Source organism: Paramisgurnus dabryanus, chromosome 2, assembly GCF_030506205.2.
Source record: "Paramisgurnus dabryanus chromosome 2, PD_genome_1.1, whole genome shotgun sequence".
NCBI classification, from domain to species: Eukaryota; Metazoa; Chordata; class Actinopteri; order Cypriniformes; family Cobitidae; genus Paramisgurnus; species Paramisgurnus dabryanus.
This window is the reverse complement of record NC_133338.1, coordinates 28015851-28035818: the sequence shown is the minus strand read 5'-3', so window position 1 is coordinate 28035818 and position 19968 is coordinate 28015851. Positions and strand designations below refer to the sequence as shown.

Sequence of the window (19968 nt, the reverse complement as noted above, 5' to 3'; positions counted from 1 at the left end):
CAGTATGTGTTACCTAGATTTGAACCCACAACCTTTTGCACTGCTATTGCAATGCTCTAACATTAAGCTACATAATCTGTATAACAAAGTATTTAATTGTTACGGTCTGTAAATCTTACCTGAGCAATTCCTCCAACAAACCTGGTCTTGACCACTACATTATCATCATCAGCTTTGTTGAAAGCTGCTTTCTGGGCTGCTCGAACCAGATGGTCAGATGCGCGTTTCACAGCATTTCCTGCAGCCTGCACATAACAAGAAGTTCAAAAAAGCTGCATGTAAAATGCTTGATCAATGGTGACAATAAAACTTCATTCACACAGCACTTTGGTCCCAGAAAATTTCAGTTACATTTTCAAAGAGGCTTTTGTTTGAAAGCAAACGCGTTCTGTAAATGTTCTGGGATCGCTCCCGTAAAGCGGACCTAGTACAGGGTTCCTACACCTTTGTTATCTTCAAATTCAAAGACCTTTCAAAGACTTTCCAGGTCCAATACCCTCAAATTCAAGGACTAAATGTGGGGACACATTTCAAGGGAGAGCAAGGTTACATCGCGTTACATTTTAAGATACATTGTTACAATTCCCTTATGAGGGAATTCGCGCTGCATCACTGCGTTGACATTTTGGGGACGACTCCAAGGGTAAGTGCGTCTTAATGTGTATATCAAATTCAACCAATGGTGAGGCTTAACAATAAAGACAGGGTGACGAGGGAGCCAGGAAGTATATCGCAAAGTATATCTGAAATATTGCCAAAGATGGCGTAACAGGGACGCATGAAGTATGGCAAGGGAGACGCAGCGTCTCGTTCCCTTCTCAGGGAACAACAGTTACATATGTAACCTGAGACATTTTCATGTGTCAAACACAACTATCGAAAAAAGCATTTTGGTATGAATCAACATTTGCATACAGAAGATATAAGCATTTAAAGCGAACAGTTTTGCATGTGTGCTTAAAGTCCTACACTACACAGAAAATAATATGGATTTTTTTCCAGAAAACTTCTTGCATAAAATAGATTTAAGCACTTTCAATGACCTGTATCTATGTAGGTATATTTTCAAAAACTTTCCAGGGCCTTGAATTTTTCCCCAGATTCACAAACTTTCAAGGATTTCAAGTACCCGTTGGAAACCTGCTAGTAACACTGCCGTAACATTCATGGAAAACATTCAGTGTGAACAAGATGCAGAAACAATGCAATAAGGGGCGGGCCGTAGTAATGTCATCACGTGTCATTGCAACCAGAAGTTATGGTTAAGCACTTTAACACAGGGATTTAAACACAGATCAACATTCATGACGAGAAATGTTGGCAAACTGGACTGAAGCAGAGATCAGGGAGCTCGTCAATATCCAGCTGGGATCACCAGTATGATAGAACAGCGCATCACCTGCTCCTTATGATCTTGTCATTATCTAAAATGCACCTGCATGGTTTCTAGAGAGAAATCACAAATAGCTAGTAAATTTCAGACGCTGTGGGAAAAAACGTCAGGTGTCTTTTTTACGGGCAATATGTATGTAAATGCACGCCAAGATTCCAGAAAATCATTGGCAGTGTGCATGAACCAAAAATCAAATGATCCCAGACAAATTACGGATGCATTTCTGTGTATTTTCCGTAATCTCTGTGTGAAAATGGTTTTAGATGAACATGAAGAGTTCAGATGCAAAATCCTCTAAGTGCGTCTACGCTTATTGGATTCTGCCAACAAACTGGTATTTAAGAATGGCCTGAGGCAAGTTTAAGTGAATTTCAGTGAAAGTACTTAATGAACGTATAACATGTGCCAAGGGCATTTGGTTAATATCGGCGCTTAACAGCTTCTGCATCTGAGCTCACAATTACAATGCATCTTTGCAAATGGATTTTGTATTTTTAAGTCTTGTTCTTTCCATTCAGAAAAGTCAAATCCTTCTCCAGAAGGGCCACAGTACTGCATAGTTTAGTTTCAACCATGCCCCAGCACACCTGTCTGTAATTTTTAAGCAAGCTAAAAAGCTGCTTCATTAAGCTAGCTGGAGCTAAACTCCAGCAGCCCTCTGGAACCGGCATTTGACATCTCTAATGTATTTGAAGATGTACCTGCAGCCTCCTCATCGCCTCTGAATCCTGATCGGCTTTGACCTTGCATGCCACCAGCAGCTGTGCAGTGGAGGCAGCCACCTGTTTGGCAGAGGAGATGAGCTTCTCTTCACTGGCATGGCCCTGAACCGATGCATTCGCCGCCTCACAGAGGTTACTGGTGGCTGCAGCAACCATCCGAGCCTGTACCAAAAAAAAGTTTCATTTTGACAATGAGAAAACAGGAGACATATAACAACATGACAAATAAACCTTTGAGAACTTACAGCTGAAATCAGTCCTTGAGACCACTGACCATCATCTACAGCATTAGCAGGGATAGCTCCAACCTTTACAAAAGAGAAATGTGTGAAGATTATGAAGATGTATGCATGTACAGACTGCTGTTCTTGATAAACCATTAACTGGCCAATCGGGTGTATTGTGGCTTAGTTTGCATGGATGTCTCACCTTGCCCTGGGCTACGAGTTCCCTCTGAGCAGCTGAAGCTGATTTGACCAAGGCGCTGGTCGCTGCAGCTATAGATTTGGCTGCCTCGAGAATCTGCGCTTCAAAGTCCAAACTCTCATCAGCTTGCTGTAAGAAGAGATCATGACAATTTCTGGTTAGGTCATTATATCATTCAAGTTTGCTCTGCCATTTTCTAGCCTTCTGTGTAACTGCATACACTGAGCTGAGGCTGTATAGTAGTATACTCGAAGCATGTATGATAGCATGTTACCTTTGGTTTGGCTCTTGGTTTGAGCTGCTCAAGTTTCTTGGCTGCCGCTTCGATCGAGGCAGCCGCTCCCAACAGTTCTGTTTCTGCAATCACTGTGGGATCCTCAGGATCAACCCACTCAGTGCCTAAAAAACACAATATACAATGAAGTGTTGTACGGCAAAGCATGTATATGTATGTAATATAATATAAATATATATGGCATGCTCCGTGAAATGAGTGAGGCGGAACTTCAGCAATCACGCATGCTATGAATTGTGTAACATAGAGAATAGAGAGGAAATAATTCAGCCACTACAGTGTACAGAGAGATATTGCAAAGCTGTGGTAACACCAAGCAAACAAGTCACAAATAGGAACAGGAATTATGAGAAGTTTGACTATTTTTGTTCCAAATCTGCTTACTTTTAGCTATACCCTAATCCAGAGGTAAGCAACGTTGGTCCTGGAGTGCCGATATCCTGCAGAGATTAGCTCCAGCTCTAATAAAGCACACCTGAAATAGCTAATCAAGGTCTAAGAGCCTGTCCCAAAAGGCGCACTTCATGTGGACTTTCGGTCTAGTGGCCTTAAATTGTGCGTGCTCGCTCAGTCTATGAGTCCGTAGGGTGTCCCATCTGTCCTTTTTACGCTCCGAAGTGTGCTCATCCGTGCCCCCTTTTCACCCTTGATGCGGTCTTCGGCGAAGCCCGCACTGCTGCAGGCTTAACGCACTTTACTAACCCAGAAGTCCTTGCAAGAGAGCAATAAGACGAATCAGACGACGATGGGAGGAGTTCATACTGATGGGCAACTTCTCTTCCTATATCGGCGTAACGCTTGAGTCTGTCCCAAAAAAAACTCCAGTGCACCCTCGTGGACTTGCGTCAAGGGTCCCTAAGGTCTGCACTACATGATGTCATCAAAGTGTGGACTCTGAGAAAATTCACAAGTCCAGAGTGTGCCATTTGGTCTCAAGAGTCAACTGAATACTACAGATAGGCAAGGTTTCATCAGGGTTGGAGCTAAAATCTGCGGGACATCGGCACTCCAGGACCGACGTTGCCTACCCCTGCCCTAATCCTTCCTTAGCAATACTTTTAGTACTTAAAGGTCCAGTGTGTAGATTTTAAGCTGCATCTAGTGGTGATACTGTAAACTGCAACCAACGGCTGAATCCACAGCTCACCCCTCCCTTTCTTAACACATAGTGAAGCTACGGTAGCCGCCACAAGACAAACATGTCATGATCTGAGAAAACTTGCTTTACAAAACAGTTTGTCCATTTAGGGCTATTGAAGAAACATGACTGCGACTTCTGTGGTGTATGTAGATAAAAACGGCTCATTCTAAGGTAATAAAAACAATACAGCTCATTTGTACTATTCCTTATGCACCATTGATAATATAGTTATGCATGTTATAGTGCATTTCAGTCAAGAGGTCCTTCTAAAAGTTACACAGTGCACCTTTAAAAAAAAACATATATTTGGAAATAGGAACTGCCACAGTATTTTGGAAATCATTGCAGATTTCAACAGAACAGATCCAACAACTTACACTAAAAAGAACCAGCGCATAAGAGTCATGCAAGAATCTGACTACATCGGGTGCAGTAAAGGTTTCATACTTCAGATTCGGTGCGGAAGAACGCATGTACAAATACGTTAACGAAAGCAAAAGTAATGAAAATGATTTGGTACAGGGGGAAATACGGTTAAAGAAGAAAATGTTCCAAATGAAGACTGAAAAGAAGAAGAGTACTGGCATTTACTGTACTTACCCTCATCTTGAGAAAAACAGGAGAGACGGGAAGATTTATTCAGCACAATAAATCTCCAGACTACACTTAATAATAATAATAATAATGTGTGTGTTTATGAAGGTGCGTGTTTGCAGGTGGCATCTCCTACCTTTCATGGCCTCTGCTGTTTGAATCAGTTCAGTGACAGCCGCAGCGACTCTTTTAGACAAAATGACCAACTTCTGCTTCTGCTCACCTGTTGGCTTCTGTAAGACCTTTAAATAAATAGAAGCACAAACTGTGAATGAACCTGCGGCACGCTGTGCAGATGCATAACAGTTTACCCAAGTGCAAATTAATTGTGAGATTATACCTGAAGTACATGTTCCAGAAGTTCTATGTAACCGTTGGTACATTCAGTCCCATACAGCAGAGCTCTGCTCCTCACCTCCTCACTGACTTCATCATGATATGCCGCTTGCTGAAGGGAAATATCACTGCAACTCTTAATATCGGCACATAACATGTTTCCTTGTACTTAACACATAAACAAAATTATACTTGTGACCCTGGACCACAAAACCGTAAGGGTAAATTGAGATTTATACATCAAGCAACTCTAAATAAATAAGCTTGACATTGATGTATGGTTTGTTAGGATATGACAATATTTGGCTGAGATACAATTATTTGAAAGTCCGGAAACCAAGAGTGCAAAAAATCCAAATATTGAGAAAATCGCATTTAAAAGTTCAAAGTCCAAATAAAGTCTGCAGCATTTTGCTAATAAAAAGGTTTGTTTTAGAGCTCTCTACTAGCTTACCGCTGTAATAACGTTGTGAACTGAATTAAGAAATTGTAAGCTTTATAACCAAACTTGAATGGGAAATCCCCAAAGAGCAGGTAGCAACAGTGTTTGTAGGCGAGTTTCTAAAAAACATTTTGTTTGTGATTTTGCTGCATTGTGATATGCAGTATTTATGGTAGGAAACGTACAAAATATGGTCACATTTACTCATTTAGCAAACACTTTTGTCCAAATGAAATTAAGAAATTACAAACTAGCTTTATGGATAAAGCAGTAAACCTTACATACACACCTTGCATGTGTTCAGCATATCTGCTATGACTTTGCGGCTAAGGTTAGCGGTGGAGATGATATCCTCCTGTCTGGCCAAGTTTCCGGCAGCTACGGCTTTGGCGGTTGCCGTGGTGATGCCCTTGGTCATCCGTATGAACTCTTCTGGAGTTGTTGATTTCTCAGGGGCTTCCTTGGACTGGAACAACTGAGAAATGACAACATAGTTTGCAAGACATTTAGTCATGTAACAGTACTTGTTTTATCTAGTGCTTATTAAAAAATGGCCCAATTAAAGTCAGATATAAACAACGGATAGTTGCACAACAAAAAGGATGAAAAGAAATAAACAGTATACTGTAAAAGAAGTACACAATGTAGTCTTACTGTAAGTTCCTGTTTGATACACTCAATAGTGGCCTCCAGAGCTCTGGTTCCTCTCGATGCTTCATCCTCCACCGCCTTCACAGTTTTCAGTAAAGACGTCACATTGGTTACCATAACCTGAACACACAGACGGAAAGAGATCAATAACATTTGATAACACTTTTACAGTATCACACAATACTGATTGTTTTTGACAAATTGTAATTTGTAAAAAAAAAAAAACTACAAAAGTGTCTGTATCCTACAACCCTACATACATAATTATAAATAAAGTTATTATAAAGTTAAGGTTACTTTTTATTAAAGTGTAAATTAATGACAGGGTTGTGCCATTAATAGAGCGTGTAGTTCACTTTGTATTGTAGTGTAGGGGACTAAGGTTGTAATGGGATGTAAATAATGAATAACAACAGAGATTAATTTCCTTATTAATGGCACACAGCTGCTCACCAGAACACTTTTACTCATATCTGAGTTAGGAGACAATTCCAGACCACCCTCCAGCAATCTGGGGGACAACTGTGTTCAGAAACACATAATTTGGCTAAACTTTCTAGATGGAGAATTTCTTGCCAAGCTTTGTGCCATATAAATAAAAAATAATACTTAAGTTATACAGAAAAAGTTTTTTTTTTGACAGGCCATGTGATACCTTGGCTGCATTCTTGAGCTGGAACATGGAGGGATCATCCGCTGCTTTTCCAGATGCACACTTGGTGGCGCTGATGAGCTCAGCTAAAGCTTTAGCAACATCCTTCACCGCGTTGATCAGCACGACCTAGGGAAGATGAATTATAACACGTGCACATTCCAGTGTGATGACGTCTAACTGGCTGCTGGGAAATGTCTGTCGCTGACTCACTTATCGGTTCTCATCACCTTCTCCATGTCTAACACCCAGACATGTTCTCGGATTTCTGATGTACAGTCCCAGTCGAGAATTCTTTTTTGTTCAGATGGCAAGAAAAGTGCATTTACCTTATGCCTGCATAACTTTTAGCAAAGTTTTTTCTATAAATGTCTAGTGACAAGGACATTTCTCATAAGGTAGTGAATGAATAGGTATAATACTATACTGTAATATCTTGTTTACTTGTACCTAGTAAATGATGTGTTGCACTATATTGCTACCTTTATATAACATTTATTATATATATGATTCTGTTTACTAGCATACTTAATTTACAGTATATTTCTTTTGTATACCTGACTTGCATTCTGGCCCACAAAGGCAAAATTTAGAAGGATCTCTTGACAGAAATGCAATTTAATATACATAACTATAATATCAGTGGTGCATTAAAGAGACACTCCACTTTTTTCGAAAATATGCTCATTTTCCAGCTCTCCTAGAGTTAAACATTTTCTTTTTACCGTTTTGGAATCCTTTAAGCCGATCTCTGGGTCTGGTTGTACCACTTTTAGCATAGCTTAGCATAATCCATTGAATTTTATTAGACCATTAGCATTGCGCTCAAAAATAACAAAAGAGTTTCAGAATTTTTCCTATTTAAAATTTGACTCTTCTGTAGTAACATCGTGTACTAAGACCAATGGAAAAAGTTGGTCGAAAAGTTGTGATTTTCTAGACAGATATGGCTAGGAACTATACTCTCATTCTGGAGTAATAATCAAGGACTTTGCTGCCGTAACATGGCTGCAAGAGGCGTAATGATATTACGTAGTGCTTGAAAATAGTCCCCTGCTATTGAAAGATACTGAGGGGACCATTTTCAATTTCAATGTGCTTCCTGCAGCTTTTATTTTCTGTCGGTCTTAGTACAAGATGTAACTACAGAAGAGTCAAGTTTTAAATAGGAAAAATATGGAAACTCTTTGGTCATTTTTTAGCGCAACGCTAATGGTCTAATCAGATTCAATGCATTATGCTAAGTTAGGCTAAAAGTGCCAGATCCGGGGATCGGCTGAATGGATTCCAAAATGGTAAAAATCTAATATTTAACTCTAGGGGAGCTGGAAAATGAGCAACATACACTGTGGGTCTCCTTACATGGAAGTCACCATCATGTTTCTATAGTAGCCCCAAACTAACAAACTGTTCAATAGAGTGGGTTTCGTTCCTATGTTGTCTCAGATGATGACATTTTGCCTTTTGCCTTTGTAGGGCAGCATTGTTCACAAGCCTACTTCCTAAAGAGTCCCCATTCATTGTCCACCTCGGCTCTCACCTGAGTCTCTGGGTCATCTGGACCTATGCTTGCCGCTCCCAATTTCACTACATCTGTAAGCTGCGTGATGGTCTTGGCAGAGGACTGGGCTGCATGGGCCAGCTTCTCCTGACTTGACGCTGCACCTGAAACAAGGTTCTTGGTGTCCTCTACCAGAGCTTTGGCCGTCTTTAAAATATTCTCCCTGGAAATAAACAATGAGACGGTGATCAATTGTTTAAAGATGATCTATAACAATTCTGTATATTTGGATCCAGTGTCATGCATGTCTTACGTATGTGTTATACCTGTGGTCAGCGAAGGAATCAGAATCATTCTCTGTATTTAGTGTACCGGCAGAAGCGAACATTATGGTGGTGTCCAGATCAGCGATGATGCCCGAAACAGCACTGGCTGCAGTGATACAGGCTTGAGTGCCTTTATTACCCGCTTGCAATGCTGAGAGTACCATAGAAACCTAAGAAAAGACAGATTTCATAGTTTTACGTCACAATAGAGAAGGAGACAATATTCATATATAACAGATAAATTTTTTTTATGCAAATGGATTTTGTGTTTGTCTCAGCACCTTTTCAGTCACGGCTCGAGCGCACTCGATGAGTTCTCTTTTTGTGAACGAGTCAGATGGAGTGATCTGCAGAGCACCAGCTTTCTGGACGAGCACAATGCATCCATGCCCCAGCTCCTGCACGCGTGTCTTTATCTGGAAACCGATCTGCAATCACCAGCACAAGGGTCGGTGTGCGTTTAAGAAAAAGGGTGAGTTATGGTGAATCTGTGTGTTAGTTACCTCCTCTGGCTCAGCAGTAGCAGCAGCCAGACGACCCTGTACTGCCAGCTGGTTGTAGTCCGCCGTGACCTGAGAGGCGAGACTGCCCAGATCTTCTGGGGCGCTCACGGATTTAGTAATCTGGGGGAGAGGATAAATGCACAGAATGAGAAATAAATAGAGAGGAGATCCTTATCACATCTACTGCAGACGGTGTAAGTGGTGATGCTCACCATCTCTTGTGCACTGACGGCAATAGCTTTTGAATGTTTCACCATGGTGGTCTGGTATTCCACAAATGAACCTTCTGGTTCTGGTGGGGTACCTTCACCCAGCTGCAGGACAATACAACCAGTGTGCTCTTTTAAACATATATCTACTTATTGCTTCATCATAAAAATTTATTCGGGTAACTGTTCCTACCTTGCCCATGGCATCAGCGATTAAGTCCACCATACCACTAACCATCCCAACCTCACTGGCAGCTTCATTCAGGGTCACCATGAGATCGTCAACCGCTTCCCTCATGAGCTGGGCAGCTTCTGCTATCGCATCATGGGTATGAGTCGCCTAGAGACAGATTGACTATTAGATACATGTTAAAATTAATCTAGAGGAAATGTAGATAATGATATGTGGATGGTGCAATTTGACCTTTGGTGGTTCTGCAAAAAACAGCCTACGTGTGCATGCTTTCTTTTATGTGAATATTAGCCATTCATTTGAATTTGTAAGCATCCAAGGCTTTCTCTGGTGAGACGTACCTTTGGGTTTCCACCACCTTCCTTGGCAGCATAAAGCATTTGCAGAGCAGACTCAGCAAGAGTCTTGGTCTGATCCAGAAGGTTCATCTGCTGCTGGTGATCCAAGATTTTGGAGGCCATGCCCATAGAGGCTGAGACCAGAGGAGCAAAGTAACTGACCAACTGGGAGACCTGAGTCACAGCAGCAGGTTTTGAGTTAGCACTGATTAGGTTTTACTATGAAAATGAAGTTTAGTTTGAAGTTTACCTTATGTCCCAGTTGTGCTGCTTCTCCTTTAGCTGCAGTAGAGATGGGCTCAATGAGATGACCCACCTCCTGAACTGAAGATGTCAACTGCTCCTGCAAAGCCTGATGAAATGCAACAATGGTTAAACATCAACTAAAACATTCTGGGATGGGGGGCCCGAGGACTGGAGTTGAGAACCACTGATATAGACGTTTTCAGCAGTAACAACATAAACAAGCGGCTTTCGTGGTCAACACGTAACTTCCGGTTAACTCCGCTAAGAATAAATAATAGCAAAGTACTTTAAACGTAGTTTATTCATATAACAAGCAAAATAAACAACACGTAGATTACCTAGGAAACCATAACATGTGTTACGATGAGGTATTTGTTCAAAAGTTCAGTTTAGCAACTAGTCAGACCATTAAAAAAAAACTGAAACCGGAAGTAAAGTTCAGACCAGACGCGTATCGTGTCACCGGACGTGCGTCCGATGAAACCGTCTATGGTGACGTTGTTTCATAACTATACTTCTGTCATTCCACACCAAGGAAAGAATGTAAGGGACTGACAGCCTCATTCACCATTTACTTTCAATACAACTTTCAGTGAAAACCTTTTTGGAAAACGTAAATGTTGAGACTTTTCATTTTGGTGAACTTTTAAGAATCTAAAAGATGACAATTGGTCTACAACTTCAAAACAAAGCAATGCATCTCAAACAACTGTTGAAGATAAAAATACCTCTCAAAAGATCACAACACAGTGGTTATATGCATTAAAAGCAAAAAAGCTAAGAATCGAGTTTCTACTATTGATTTAAACATTTACCTCAGATGAAATTTCATCTCTACGAGAAAGATTTTGACTAACAGCTGCTAGAGAGGCTTGCTCAATATCTCTGATGCATTTATTGATATTGTCAATAGCTGAGTCACATTCTTTCTGGCCAGGAGCTTTATCCCTGTAAAAAAACATTCAAACAAAAAGACCAGTTATGGAAAAGATATAATACCAGCTTATTTAATTTAATTCTATTCTGTACTTATTAACAGACTAGACTTAAGCATGTGCATGTTACCTGATAGCAGTTATGAGACTCTTAATAGAGTCTGACACTATGCGTGAATGGCTTGCGAGTGATGACCACGTGGGTGGATCTTTAGGGTTCATAACTAATGACCGTGCGGTTTTCAGAAGGTGGGTGGAGCTGTCAAGCATGGAGCGAGCTGATTGGATGATTGGCTCCTGTGCAGCGCAACCCTAAAATGACAGAAGCGCTAAAATTAACAACATTAAGCATGAATAACACAGTTTAAAAGGGGACATTTCACAAGACTTATTAAAGGTGAAAAACAAATCGTTGGTGTCCCCAGAGTATATACTGTATGTGAAGTTTTAGCTCAAAATACTGTATAGATCATTTATTATAACATGTTAAAATAGGCATTTTGTAGGTGTGAGCAAAAATGTGCAGTTTTTGGGTGTGTCCTTTTAATTGCAAATGAGCTGATCTCTGCACTAAATGGCAGTGCCGTGGTTGGATAGTGCAGATTAAGGGGCGGTATTATCCCTTTCTGACATCACAAGGGGAGACAGATTTCAATGACCTATTTATTCACATGCTTGCAGAGAATGGTTCACCAAAACTAAGTTATTGGGTTGATCTTTTTTTACATTTTCTAGGTTGATAGAAGCATTTGGAACCCATTATAGCACTTTAACATGGAAAAATTCAGATTTTCAGGATATGTCGCCTTTAATGACAAAACATTAAACATACCTCTCTACTTATCTGCGCAGGCACACTAGCAAATTCTGGATTGGATGCAAATGTTGTCAGATTGTCAACAGCTTCAAGAAGCGGTGCTGTTGCAATGCGGCATTTCTCGCGGTTTTCCTCAGAGAAATCCCCATCCAAAGCCTACGATGGGTAAGAGAAGAACACAATTTAAAGTAATCTGATTGGTTCAAAGTTGAATTCATTTAAAAAGGGTAGCGGTTTAACCTTAATGGTTTTGACCAAATTGGCTGTGCTGTTGGCCACTTCTTTGGCTGACTGGACAAAGTGGCGTTTGGCTACAGGGTTAGCAGTCTTAGAGGAGGCGAGACGGCAAGCGTTACACAACGCTGAGGTGTGTTTGGCAACAATGGTGGCAGCTGAGAGTACCTGCAACACACATTTTGGCCACATCATATACAGCTTTAATCCAAAGCAAATTTTATTAAAATCAAGATATTTATTCTGTTAAATTTATGATCTCAGTAAATGCACTAGATGTCACTTGACTGACATTCCAAACCTCACCTGTGAAGGACTACTATCTCGGTCTACAAGATTTTGACAAGCCATCTGGATTGCCTGATTAGCTCGAGCAAACTGGATCGGATCCACCAAGCCTGGATGTCCGGCTTGGCTGCGAGGGTCAGACACACCCACTAGGTAAGAGGCCTGTGGAATCACCCAAAAACATTTAAGAATATTGATCGGTTTATTAAGTTAAAGTTTGCTGATGTTTAGTACGAATGAAGTACGAGTTTCTTACTTGTCCAGCAGCTTCTGTCAGCCCACAGAGAGCTTTCGAAGCTCCACCCACACAGTCCCCAAATGCCAAAACATCTCCTGTCTTACAGTTATGAGATATACCGGCCATAGACTCACCAAGGACCTATACATACAGGACACAGATGATTTATAGATCTTCAATTAAAGAGTCAACTGTACTGTGGTTTAGATTCATTTAAAAAGCTGACTTAATTTAGGAAAATCTGCAAAACCACAAATATTATAGGTAATGATCAATGTTACCTTAGAGTTCTCCATGACACTTTCAATGCAGTCAAAGTAAGAGAGATCATTGACTGGCTCATTCGAGTTATCCAGCAGCCCCTTAACAGCCTGTATCGCACATAAAAAGTGTTAACATTTTCTTATAAAGAAAACTTATTTGTGTACACTCAATGCAGTGCATATATAATACCTCAAGCTCTCTTAGTGCATTGTCACATTCTCTCTGTCCTGGTGCATTCTGGGTACACAGGGTAATCAACTGGTTGATGCTTTCAGTGACAGTCCTGAATAACACAAAGATGATGTTAAAAATAAAGAAAGAGGATGTATAAAACATGTATGCGCGCACGCACACACACACACACCTGGCAGCAGCAGCAAGAAGGTTCTTTGCATTTCCTGCTGCAGGGTCCACAGATAAAGACTTCGCAGCCAACAGCAGTTTACTTGAGGCCATTGAGATGTTCTTCAGATTCCCAATCACATGCATCTGATCGTCCTTACTCTAAAACAAGCAATTTTAAGGAAAGAGCAATTTTAAATGCTAAGTGCGATTCTACACTTGTCTTATAGACCTATTTGCAGATTTTACCTGAGTGTGGCCAGCCATCTCAATGCCAGCATCCAGGAACTCATCGAAGTCCTCACTGAACTTTCCTGAAGCGTCTGCAAGCTTGGTGGTGGTTCCTCTAGAGGCATGGACCACATCACCAGCAGACTGGTTCAGATCGGCTGCCGTCTGGTTGAGGTCACTCTGAGCCTCCTGGAAGGTTTTACTGCAGGGAGGAAGCTAAAATAATAGACACAAAATCAACACAGCCATATTGTGCATCAGAAATTCAATACAGGACTTTTATGCATCACAAAGTGAAAAAGAAACTTGAATCACTTTTAAGCTAAAGCGCAGATCTGAGGCGTGACTACAGCAAAATCTAAAGCTAAATTTTCTGTTCTCAAACCAATTCACAATAACATCAGAAGATACAAAATAACAAATCAATGCAAACTGGCACAGCTTAAATCATTTCAGTAACTTCATCCCATACATCTTCCACCCAATGTGTGATTTTTATAGCTTACCGTCTCTACCAGCAGTTTTTTACTGGCCTCTCCAATGCTTTTCAAAGCCATATCAACGTCCTTCTGGCCAGGTAGGCAGTTCACACAAGCGTTAAGTGAGTAAGACACGGCCTTCGCTACCTAACAACAGCAACATTAAAATATATCACAAGTTAGTAAAATACTTTACACGTTTCCAAGAAGTAAACATCATCTGATGGGAAAACACACCTGTGCCAGCCTTTGCTGCAGCTCTGCATCACCAGGGGCAACCAGCGCCTGTTTGGCTTCAGAAATCAATTTGGCCGATCCTTCCATAACCTCCCGTGCAGAATCCAGCATAGCTGCAGCGCAAGTGGGGTCGGACGTGGTAGCAGCAACGCCCCTCGCGGCCTGCGCTAAAGTCTTAAGAGCCTGGGCCGTTTCGCTTGCGGCTATACCTGTAAACAGGTAAATAACATTTTCATATTGGGTTAAGTTTTTCCCCACCATTGACGAGTTATCTTGTTAATTAAAAGAAAACATTTGCATGAAAAAAGTGTTTTTGAAGAAATTTTATGTTAATCTGCAATACCGCGATTATCCACTAGATGCAATTACCCAATTTATGGAAAAACCGAAGCCAAAACGTTATTTACTACTTTTTAACTCCAGGTATGTTTTGAAAATCATTCTGAATCTGATATGTAACAAAATTACTTCACAACAATGCAATTATTTCAGCTTTTTGCTAAAAAATAGTATTTCTGTAAAGAAAAAATACCCATATTTAAGAGTTTATAAGCAGAGAAAAAATATAGACAGGATGAAACGGTTTTTCCTCGATTTGTTTTTTTGTTTGTTTATTGTTTGTTTGAAGGCAGAGGGTCTGTTCTTTCATTTAATATATTTGTATGTTTATATATTTTTAGAAGAAAAATTTCCTGGAAGGCCTTTTGTGAAAAATCACAAAAAATGCTGACAGGCAACTTTTCAAAAAAATGGCTGGCGGGGAATGAGTTAATTGCAGGAACGTTTTAGCGTGATGTATGACAGTAGAGAAATTTATTACAAGTACAGCTTAAAAAACTTCATTAAAAATAATAACTTGGAACAATTTAGATAGGTGCTTGTAATTATTAAATATCAATATTTTGAAGTGTGCACAAAAACAATACTTTGCATGTTCATTAAATTAATAAACAATTACATAATCACCAAAAGTTTCAATTACAGCTGTCCATATATGCTCATTTCTGTGCGTTTCGGAAGTATGTTTGGGCACCAAATGCAGTGGTGAATCATAGATTTTTAAATTGATAAGATTTTTTTACTAACAACATAATTATTTGTTATTTGCATTATATTATGTAGTTTTGGAAGTTCAGGATTTACCATGTAGTTGCTTAGCAGAGAGTTATAAAATATTTTAAAAACTCAAATGTAAAAGTTGTTTAATCAGCAAGATTAATCGCAATTACGATATCAAGATAAATAATATGCAATTATGATTTTTGTCATAATCGTGCAGCCCGAATACCTACACATCTACATGTGAACAAACAAGTTGCATGTACATGTGTTTGTGCATGTGAGAAGGCACATTACCTGTGTAATGCTCATTCCCCTGTGCAGCACAGGTAAGCAGCTGGGCCATGGAGGAGCCAACAGCCTTAGAAGTACCACCCAGGTCATGAGTGCACTTATCCAACTAAAGCATTAAATGACATCACAACGTAAATGCATAACTCACATAAAAATCAGTCAATACCCACACATCACAAAGGTCTGTTATATTGACAAATAGACGTTTAAAGGAACACAACACTATTTTTCAATATTTTACTATGTAAACTTTTTTAAACTGTATTGTATGGCGTAAGAGCACTTAGTATGCAGCACTTTGACCTCGGGCGCAGTAATTTTTAAGGAAGTTTGAGTGAGAGGGGGAGTAGTCGGGAGTGATGATGTTACTGCGCGCCAATGTCGAAGTGCTGCAAACTAAGTGCTCTTTCGCTCTTATCTGTTGAAAAAAGGATAAGAGCCACCATACTTACTCATGTAAAAACTCATGTAAGAGTCTTTAAATAGGGAAAACATGGAAGTGTTTGGTGGCTTCTAAATTCTTCCCTTTTGGATCCTAAGGAGTGAATGGGGCTAGGCTAAAAGCTAACATAGTAAAATATTGAAAAACGGTGGTGTTTTCCTTTAAAATAATTACAAATCACATAAAAAATTCTGAATAAGCCTCTACTCACCGATTCACCAGGTAGAGGTTTCAGTTGTCCCTCAGAAGCAGCCATTTTAGCATCCTGGAGTTCATTTTTAAGTGTCTGCACTGCTATGAGGGCAGAGTCGATTTCCATTGGGCCACATGCCTCTTGAGCCTAAATGTCATAAGAAGGGCGTATCAGATGCTGTTGCTTTAATTATATGCATGTGGATATTGTGCTCTTTAAATGTGTTTGTGGATTGATCCAGTACCGTCTGTGCAGCCGTGCGGAGCTCGGCCAGACTGGTGGCCAGGTTTTTGGCACACTGTCCCAGCTGCATGGCTGCCGCCTGGTCAGTCACCGTGGGTACGGACGACTTTGCAGAGGACACCATCTTACTACCGGGCTGTGAAGAAAATGCAGCGGTCACTTTAATAATACCAAGGGTAATTTACAGATTGACCCTACTGAGTGACAGTAGATAACCATGAAGTATCAGTGAAACCAAATGGGGCTGTTACCTGAAGAAAGTTCTGACTGGCAATGATAAGGGCAAGTTGGGCACTATCATCCTCTGGCTGCCCTTGACTGCCCCTAATTCCCTGCACCAGCTGAGGGATGTGGTCGGCTACAGCCTAACACCATACACAAAAATAAACAATTCAATGTTAGCAAGCACATACAATACACAAAGCGAAATAATACAACAGGTTAAGATGCATATCATTACTAGGTGAATACACATGTAAACTTTTCAATAAGGTTGTATTTGTTAACATTAAAGGGGCTGAATGTAAGTTATTACTTAAAAAAATCTTTAAGATAGAGTTTTCATTTGTATATTTATGAGGCAACCATAATGTAATAGAAAGAATGAAACCTTGAGTGTCCTCCACGGTTGTCTCTATCAGCCTGTAGGCTCTTTTCTGTGTGGAAAAGTCGGGTCCGAATTGGCGCGAAATTCAAAATGTGACGTCATGCGCATGCTCGTCTACCTGGGCGTTCCATATAGACGCGTACGGCGTCATTAGTAAACAGCGCCAATCGCTAGCATGTTTCAAATGGACTCTGTAGACGGAAAGAAGCGACCAACTTCCAGCACAATCCAGACACTCACGGAAACTCCTCGTAAGTTAAAAAAAAATCCTTATCTAGTGCGGCCAAAATAGTGCGTGACCGGCGTTGGGGAAAAGACAAGAGTAAACATCGGATTGGCATTTGATTCTTGGAGGGAGCTCCGGTCAGCGCTGGGTATGAAAACAGACCTTGAGCAGGTTTCCTTTTTACTGCAAAGGTAAGACATAATATATTACAGATGCCCTGTAACTATGTTATTGTTTTTGTGGTGTAATGCTAACGATAGCATGTAGCACAGGACCATTTCAAAAGTTACTTTCTTATATGAATTATCTTTATTCAGAGCACGAGTGAATTAAGATTGTGAGTGTCGGGAGTGTGTTTTACAGTGTCGTGTTACAAAACTTTTAGAAGTAGACTTCTGTTGAAAATATAAAGTAGCACTGCAACATTTTGCTAAAATATGGTCTGTCAAACAATAACCTTACAGTACTGTAACTTTTCTTACATTTGTAAACATGCTGGTGAATATCAATGAGCTGTCTGTGGTTGCTACGGCAACTCTGGTTGTTGTGGTCGTGCTCGTACGAGTGTGCCCACCGAGAACGAGCATGAGACTGGCTGCAGTTTCTATAACGGCCACTGGTGTCAGTAACGGTTAGAAATTTCTCAACTTACGGAGAGCACCTTTAATTAATGCATTAGCTAACATTAGCAAAGATTAATACATTTTGAATATATTGCTCACTGTAAGTACATGCTGATACTACATTTGATATTAAACAGATATTAGTAAATACTGAAATGAACATGAAGATTAATAATTGTTAGTTGATGCATTAACTACTAATGTTAACAAATACAAGCTAATCATAAAGCATTACCAGTGCTACGGTGTATAAAATGTGCTACATCTTGCCTAGCCTGCTGTGTAGATATCTTTATTTAGCTTAGGTTTTCACATGGATATTTTGGGGAAAAGACATTGACCACTATTACCTAGTCTATAAGTAGCCAAACAAATTGTAGCATTAAATAAACACATACTCAGTTATTTAAACCAAAATCCAACCAAGAATGTGGTATGTTTATTTAGTAGGTTAGCTATAAACACTTGCACATGAAGGACTTCTGTATTATCAAATCAAATAATAGAAAGTGCATAAAACGTTTATGTCATGAACGTAAAGCAGAAGGAAAAGAAGAGCAAGTGGGCACCAACAACAAATGACTGAAAATTCAATATAATCTTCACAATTCAGATCCTAACACACTAAAACATGCATAAAGACAGACCTTGCAACTCTGAACCAGTTGCTGGTGGGCGGCAGTATTTTTGTTAGAGGCTGCTGCATTCTGGGCCGCCGCAATGGCTTGAGTGGCAGCAGCAGCAGCTTGTTTAGCAGCGTTCTGAGGAAATAAACACCAGATGTCCAAATGTTCATATCCATCACAGTTTCACTCAACAACTTACCATTCCTTTAAATGCCACTTCATAAATATTTACTGTACTGCATAGATTATGCCTCATTCTAAATCTCAGTGCTTTTCTAACAATTACAATCTCAACCAGTCATCACCTCCAGTCTTGTTATGAGTTTCTTCTTGATGGCGTTCTGGGCAGCTGCGTTGGTGGCCACACGCAGACCCTCTGCAGCCTCTCGCAGCTTCTGCTGCTGGTCTTCATTCTCAGGATACGCTGCAGCTCCCTGTACACATGTAACTATATTAGAGTCTGCTTCTCTTTTTACTTTCTTACTTCTAAATACCATGCCAGGTTCCACTGTATGGCCATGTTCATGGCCAGAACCAAGTTTAGGTATTCAAAAATATATACACACATAAGATTTAAGACTTTCAGGGCCCAGAAGAGTACTTAAGACATTAAAATAGACCATGTGACTACAGTGGTTGTTACTACATGTTACTACCTTTCTGGGCTTTGACAGTTTTAGTTGCATTGCTGTCAATGGGGGCTCAGAAAGGTCTCAGATTTCATCAGAAATATCCTAATTTGTGTTTCAAAGATGAACAAAGGTCTTACAGATGTGGAATGACATAAGGGCGAGTAATTCATGACACAATATTAATTTTTGTATGAACTACATGTTGGTTTTAGATATGTGACAGTCACAGAGCATTTTACTTGTTTTGATGATCAGGAGTTCTCAAACTATTTGGGTTCAGTGACCCCTTAAAGGGGAGACAATTTTTCAAGGACTCCCTTATAATTTAAGTTATAAAGCATATGCTTACCACAATTTGAAAACTTTTTCAACCTGAATACTTAAAGGGTACATTTATTTAAAATGTATACTTTTAAAATTCTTCATGTTTAAGTGCTATAATTGGGTCCCCAGTGCTTCTATCAACCTAGAAAATGTGAAAAAAAATAACCAAGTAACTTAGTTTTGGTAAACCATTCTCTGAAAGACTGTGAAACAATAGGTAATTGAAATTTGGCTCTCCTTGTGATGTGAGAAGGGGATAATACTGCATATACCTTAATCTGCACTATCCAAGCACGGCACTGCCATTTAGTGCAGAGATCAGCTCATTTGCATTAAATAGGACATGGCACATTTTTGCTCACACCTACAAAGTGGCAATTTTAACATGATATAATAAATTATCTATATGCTACTTTGAGCTAAAACTTTACATAATTAGTCTGGGGACACCAACGATTCATTTTACATCTTAAAAAAGTCTTGTGAAATGTCCCCTTTAAGACCTGTTTAATATGGATAAAGTAAAGTAAGACACATTTCAGCTTGTTAATTTCACTTATATGTTCATTCACAGGATTATTTTATATAAAAGACATTTTGACTCAAATAAGCCTTTAAGATTTAAATGTAAAAAGTTTAAGCGAACAGTAGCAAGATTTAGCAATT

The 19968-nt window shown here is 39.8% G+C and overlaps 1 protein-coding gene across 2 annotated transcripts in view; it reads right to left on the bottom strand.

The window, feature by feature from the left end:
* The window catches only part of tln2a (talin 2a), a 51204-nt gene that overhangs the window by 2061 nt on the left and 29175 nt on the right, over nucleotides 1-19968 (bottom strand). Inside the window, exons 22-58 of one of the 2 annotated variants that reach the window (XM_065267766.2) lie at nucleotides 18652-18780; nucleotides 18368-18481; nucleotides 16516-16629; nucleotides 16266-16400; nucleotides 16040-16168; nucleotides 15390-15492; nucleotides 14034-14242; nucleotides 13824-13943; nucleotides 13336-13533; nucleotides 13109-13248; nucleotides 12934-13027; nucleotides 12762-12851; nucleotides 12499-12621; nucleotides 12261-12404; nucleotides 11961-12122; nucleotides 11736-11876; nucleotides 11034-11215; nucleotides 10784-10916; nucleotides 9973-10074; nucleotides 9726-9896; nucleotides 9385-9531; nucleotides 9195-9296; nucleotides 8983-9102; nucleotides 8761-8907; nucleotides 8480-8649; nucleotides 8193-8376; nucleotides 6656-6781; nucleotides 6454-6522; nucleotides 6004-6120; nucleotides 5639-5824; nucleotides 4912-5019; nucleotides 4708-4813; nucleotides 2816-2940; nucleotides 2545-2670; nucleotides 2361-2423; nucleotides 2095-2277; nucleotides 120-245 (exon numbers count right to left, since the gene is read on the bottom strand). In XM_065267766.2, coding sequence (XP_065123838.1) covers nucleotides 120-245; nucleotides 2095-2277; nucleotides 2361-2423; nucleotides 2545-2670; nucleotides 2816-2940; nucleotides 4708-4813; nucleotides 4912-5019; nucleotides 5639-5824; nucleotides 6004-6120; nucleotides 6454-6522; nucleotides 6656-6781; nucleotides 8193-8376; nucleotides 8480-8649; nucleotides 8761-8907; nucleotides 8983-9102; nucleotides 9195-9296; nucleotides 9385-9531; nucleotides 9726-9896; nucleotides 9973-10074; nucleotides 10784-10916; nucleotides 11034-11215; nucleotides 11736-11876; nucleotides 11961-12122; nucleotides 12261-12404; nucleotides 12499-12621; nucleotides 12762-12851; nucleotides 12934-13027; nucleotides 13109-13248; nucleotides 13336-13533; nucleotides 13824-13943; nucleotides 14034-14242; nucleotides 15390-15492; nucleotides 16040-16168; nucleotides 16266-16400; nucleotides 16516-16629; nucleotides 18368-18481; nucleotides 18652-18780 — 4938 coding nt within the window. The remainder of the gene's footprint in view (nucleotides 1-119; nucleotides 246-2094; nucleotides 2278-2360; nucleotides 2424-2544; nucleotides 2671-2815; nucleotides 2941-4707; nucleotides 4814-4911; nucleotides 5020-5638; nucleotides 5825-6003; nucleotides 6121-6453; nucleotides 6523-6655; nucleotides 6782-8192; nucleotides 8377-8479; nucleotides 8650-8760; nucleotides 8908-8982; nucleotides 9103-9194; nucleotides 9297-9384; nucleotides 9532-9725; nucleotides 9897-9972; nucleotides 10075-10783; nucleotides 10917-11033; nucleotides 11216-11735; nucleotides 11877-11960; nucleotides 12123-12260; nucleotides 12405-12498; nucleotides 12622-12761; nucleotides 12852-12933; nucleotides 13028-13108; nucleotides 13249-13335; nucleotides 13534-13823; nucleotides 13944-14033; nucleotides 14243-15389; nucleotides 15493-16039; nucleotides 16169-16265; nucleotides 16401-16515; nucleotides 16630-18367; nucleotides 18482-18651; nucleotides 18781-19968) is intronic. The other variant, XM_065267767.2, reaches the window with a different exon arrangement.